We start from the raw sequence: 5,497 nt of genomic DNA, 5'->3' as shown, positions 1-5,497 counted from the left end.
AGGGAAGCAGGTCAGAGGAGCGAGGAAGATAATGTCACTGTGCTGATTTCCCTGGCCACTCTCCAGTAGGATTATGCCTTCACCTTGTGGTAGCATAACTTGAGGTGGTGGTTGAATATTTTCCTCTTTTGCTCAGTCACCAGAAAAAGAAACTCCTAATTTTTGAGTTATTGAGCATGTTGTCCTTTTTGTGTACCTGCAGCAGTGTTGCTTTGTATGTGGCAGCAAAAATGAAAGGCAAACTGTCACAGAGCAGAGTTTGACCCTATGCCCAGCAGACTGGGCCTGTGCTTTGATGACAATGAGTAAGAAGGAGTTTTTCCTGTGTGCTGTGGTAATTGCATCTGGCAGATAGCTACATGGCTCCACGCCTGTCAGCGCTGCAGCTGTGAGAGGATTGTTTGATCTTTAATAGTGATGCTGAAATTCTGGTTATTTTTATGCCACCCTGCACACTTATTGGGAAAGGAAATGGGCCAAGAGCAGTGGTGGAAGCCCTCTCCTTCCAGTGACTAAAATTGAGTTGAAGTGGTGGGAACGAAGCAATGGGATGCAGCCAGCCTGTGTCTGCAAGGCGGGCAGCTGACCGCATTTGGCCTCCTTGGGTCTATAGATAACCATGTGTAGGCTGCCCTGGCAGCTTTGCCTAACCATCAGAAAAGCTCGAGCCTCCCTACGTGGGGAGCTTCAGCATGCCTGAAATGGAAGTCCTGAAGAAAAAACACATAGATAATCTGGTAAAGGCTTTCACAGGAAGGTGTAGGTTCTGCAAGGTGGATGGGCAGTCCTTTCTAATGTTTCTAACGTTCTAATGTCACATTTTCTTTGTCAGAGGAGTCCTTAGTGTCCAAATTACTTTGCAAACCTTGGCCTTGCACTCCAAGGATATTACTTGTTACGTAGCTGAACACACCTCAGTTTATCACACTCCCCTCCACACTGCAGGCCTGGATGATACCAGATGGCTGCTGGCATAAGGTAGTCCTGTGCAAGACTTTGAACTCTGCAGTTAAACGTTCACGATGATGTTTCTTTTTCCTGCAGAAGCACAGACATGCCTTCTCCTCTTTCTCCAATGCCCTCTCCTGCTGGTTCTGTGAGTTCTCAGCCAGGATCGAATGCTGGCAACTGCAGCGGCAACAACGTTGGCTCTTCAGTTACTGTCCCCTCTAACATCCCAAGCATCACCTCTTCTTACATCAACATCACTTCCTATATCCTCTATGCCTGTGATATTTGGGAACATGCTGATGCAGTGTCCAGAAAAAATAAGGGTATGTTTTTGCCCTCTAGCTTTTCTGTCTAATGTGTATGTGCTGCTTAAATCCTAACACTCAGTGTAGCAAACACCATACCTAAAGATCAAAGCACGGACTAAGTTGAAAGAGACAGCTAATGGCATATTGGCAGAGCTACGTGATGGTGATATATTGATGAGTTTTCCAATTAAAAGGTTGTCTTGGCATCTTCAAATGTCTAAGAGCTAGGGGCTGGGGGTCTCAAGGGCAGGAAACCAGCCAACTTGCTTCATGGTCACAGAAGAAGCGTGAGGGTTTGGGCGCTGTTTGCTTTTCCCTTTGGGGTGCTTAGCTTTTCTGAGTTGGATCACGTTCTTTAAGAAGCGCTTTTTCACTTGTAGCCTTGTGCTTTAGTTTCTTAGTCAGGCTTCCAGGTATTTTTGTCTTGAAAATGGTGAAGCCGGCTTCTCTCCAGAACAGACAAGCAGAGCAGCCCTTGTATTGGACTCCTTGCTGGACACGTGACCAGTGTTTGCCAGTAGCATTTCCTAAAGTTGCTGCTACTTTTTCTGTTTTACTGTTTAGTTGTTAGCAAAAGCCCTAGAATGGGTGCAGGTCAGTCTATAACCTGCCGTGCCACGTGGCATTTGCATTGTCATTATTCACAAGACACAAAGCTTTGTGAGCTAGTGCCCGCTAAGGGATGTGTTGCCGCAATCTGTAGGCAAACTGGCAAAAGAAAATGTGCATGATGTGCCTGGCTGAATTGTTGGAAGGCTGTAAAAATACTCAAGCTAATGAGACAGTTGCTGAAATTCAAAAGGGCTTTGCACATCACTGTTGAATAAAGTAACTCCAGTTGTTGTCTATCCTATGAGCAAATTTGCTTACAGCAGCAATTCATGTGTAGTATTTTGGATTATATCCTCAAAAGGCTGATAGAAGACTGTGACATAGTAGGAGCAGTGGATGCTGCTGTTAAGCCAGAGGAATGAGTCATGGAGGAATACATGTGGGAGGGCAGCCTGAGCACAGTCTTGCATCCATCAAGACTAAATTCAAATCCTGCTCTGTGTTGCCGTTTTAATGTACGGGAATAATGATGGGGTAGTAAATAATCCCAAGGGAGTGTATCTGACTCAGAGAACAGTAAATACTCGTGTAGGCTTGGCAGTTGTTCTTACTGTTCAGGACAGTGGAGGAGTTTCAGAACTAGAACTTGTTGATATTCAGTGTAACGTACAGATGCTAAGAGAGACAGAGAGTGAGGACCTAAAACTGAGAAAAAAAAAAAAAAAAGGTCACATTTTGAGTCTTTTGTGCAGTTCACAGGGCATAAGAAGAAGAGGAAAGAGCAATGGTCTTCAGCTATTGAGTTCCCTTAAACAGGGAAATAAATCCTAAGTTAGTGGAAAGGAGTTAATGGTAACTGATGTCTGAGTCACTTGAGCAGAGCTGAAGCGCTTTCTGACAGGTCCACAAGCAAGTGCTTCCAGTGCAGGACCCAACTCCTTGTCATAATTCAGAGCTGCACAGATCATGAGGGTGTAACAGGTTGTTTTCCAGCCTCTGGCCTGCCACAGCGAGGACAAGCTGAAGTTGCCTGTGCACATGTGAAATCATTCTCCTTTCACACAGTGCTGGGGTCACAGACCAGATTATCTTCTGTTTGCTCAGGCAGGGCATTTGGGTTCCTTGTCTCTGCTTACAGCTCTTCTGTCTCCCGTGGAGAGATTGCATACTCATTTTGTAATCAGAAGCAGGAAAACCAAGGGAAATGTATTCTCTGCTTCTGAATTGGGACGTATTAGAATAAAAGCATTGTGTTCTCTGCTTCTGAAGAGTTCCTTGCACAGCCAAACAGAAATTTTCAGCCTCCAGGGTCAATGTTTGTGTGTGAAAAAGGAGAATAGCCAGTTTCTGACGAGGTACTTGGCAACATAATCGAGGCTGAAGGGACTGAGGACTGGGATAAGCCCATGTCACTGGAAGGCAGGTCATGCAGGAATGTCTCAGAAACGTGACTGAGAAGGAATAGGTGTGGTAATTTCCCATAAGTCACTGTCACCAGTGCAAGGATTACCAGCACAGGGCGTGCAGCCTGGCTGGCACCTCCCAGCAGGGACTGGAGTGTGAACGCCCAAACTTTTGCCCACCTGCCACGGAGTCTCGATGTCCTTTGGAAGCCAGCGCCGAGGGAGGTGGTTCAGTGTGCGTATGCGTGTGTGAATGCATTGTCCTCACACGTGCTCTGCCCTGTGTGCTTGTTGGACTTCCCAGCCTTCTGATATCGCTGAGCTCTCTGCATTAACAACGTGTTTAGAGGGACTTGCCCGCTGACAGCCTGCTGCCGTGGCCGTTCCTCGCTGCCCGTCGTGTCTCAGACATGCCTGTTGTGTGAAACCAACCGAATGTTTTCTCTCTCTCCCTTTCCTCCAGAGTTTTTTGATGAACTCAGCACAGCGACGTGCACTCTGGCACTGAACAGCAGCCTGACCCAACTGGTGCACTACGTCAGACGGGGTTTACAGTGGCTGAGACTGGAAACAAATACGCCTTAACTGGTGCTTAAGGTGGTTAAGTACCTTGAACTCTTCTGCACTTTTGAAGCCTCAGAAACAGTCTAACTTGTTGAACTGTTGAATACAAAACACCTGCAAGGGAAAATATTTTAAGGTGGAAGGGATCTGGTTACACTGGAAAAACTTTGAAATGTGTTTTTAGGGTAGCTTTTTGCTGCCTTGAAAAAGAAGAGATGGAGGAAAGCCTCAGCATTGATGGCACCTTCTTTTAAATCGATGAAGTGCAATGAATTCTCTGAATGGCTCAATATATTCATGGTCTATAAACATTTCTACACTGAATAACCAGCAGGACAATAATCACACAAGAAGAAGTTCCGACAAGACGGAAATCTGCCTCCAGAGGTCATTATGCAACATCCCATACTCTGCAACACTCTTGTGCCCAGAAGACGTCAGAGAAGTGGTTTTGCAAGCACGGATGCAACCTTTGGTTCTTCCTTGGATGTCAAGCAGCAATCTCATCAGCACCGAACAGCACTAGATTACAAACGACCGAGTGATCTGCCTTGCCTGCACTCCAACCTGACCCTCTTGCATTTGTCAGCCAGCTGCTGCCCTGGGTATTGGAGGAAGCCACCACCTTCAGTGGGGCAAGTTCACTTTTGAAGTCATCGCTGCTTTGGTTCTCGTCTTTGCCAGATGTTCACGCGCACACGGGCCCTTTGCACCCGAACTGTGTTACTCAGGGTCTTGCTCAGTTTCAGCCTCATAAGCTGAGCACAGCTGGGGTGGCAAAATGACCAGGTGTGTTGGGAAGAGCTCTGCCTCTCCTCTATGGTGGAGGGATGCCACTCGCACTGAGGAGTCCTTGTCTGGTCATTTTGTTGGGTGGGGTGGACAGCTGTACTGGGTGACTGTAATTGCTTGGACATCTTTCAGAGTCTGAGAGCTTCTACAGGGAGAAATTGCTTCAGCTTCAGGAGGGACTGAGCAGCTGAATGTGGAACATAAGACAAATTTTGCTTTTGGATATTTGCCTGCAGCTATGGCTGGTCTTGGCAAATATCCAGGGGCGAGATATGGTACCGAGGTAGGGCACTCTTCATGTGGGAGAGAACTTGTGCTCTTTCTCCACCAAAATACAGGATGGGTGCAGCACCTTAGAACTCTGTCAAGGGAACACCAAGGTGAATAATTAGCTGTTTGCAAGCGTTTTCTCCTTGTCTGGAGCTGTGCTCTTGAAGTCGCGTTTTTGCAGATCACAGTAACCGTGAAAGCAGCCTCTGCAGCATTAGTGTGTTTGCTAAGACGCCACCCTTCTGTACCCAAAGATGTCCTGTTGTGTGACAGCACTGTCCTGCGGTCCTCGCATCTAATAGTGTGCCTTAGTCCTCTGGTTCCCTCTGGCATTCCTCGCCCTGTCGCTGACAGCCCCGTGGCAGTGGTGCGGAGAAGGAGGGCTTCCCAAACTAACTGTGCTTGCAGGGAAGAATGAGCTCCCTTTGCCACATAATTTCAGGACAGAGGAACAGGTCTGCAGAGGTGCAGCAGTACTGCCTTTGTAAATTACCTGCTTGTGCTTTAGAGGCTCACAAAAACAGACAGTAAATGAGTACCAGCAAAAGGTCTGCATTTCCAAAAGTAGTTTCTGCAGCAATGGCCCCTGCCATGGGGAAGCCTGGAGTCATCTTCGCCTCTGGCAGGAGCTGGCAGGAGAGTGCTGCGGCTCTTCCC

The 5,497-nt window shown here is 47.3% G+C and overlaps 1 protein-coding gene across 1 annotated transcript in view; it reads left to right on the top strand.

Moving 5' to 3' along the window:
• AFF1 (AF4/FMR2 family, member 1) overlaps positions 1 to 3,799 on the top strand; it is a gene marked incomplete at its 5' end in the record, with an annotated part of 24,377 nt that extends 20,578 nt beyond the window's left edge. Inside the window, 2 exon segments of the mRNA XM_009865683.1 lie at positions 1,045 to 1,274; positions 3,678 to 3,799. Coding sequence (XP_009863985.1) covers positions 1,045 to 1,274; positions 3,678 to 3,799 — 352 coding nt within the window.
• Positions 3,800 to 5,497: the final 1,698 nt, after the last annotated feature.

This window comes from Apaloderma vittatum, unplaced genomic scaffold, assembly GCF_000703405.1.
Source record: "Apaloderma vittatum isolate BGI_N311 unplaced genomic scaffold, ASM70340v1 scaffold1523, whole genome shotgun sequence".
In the NCBI taxonomy this organism is placed as follows: Eukaryota; Metazoa; Chordata; class Aves; order Trogoniformes; family Trogonidae; genus Apaloderma; species Apaloderma vittatum.
The sequence above is the reverse complement of the archived record's forward strand: the minus strand, read 5'-3'. Positions and strand labels throughout refer to the sequence as shown.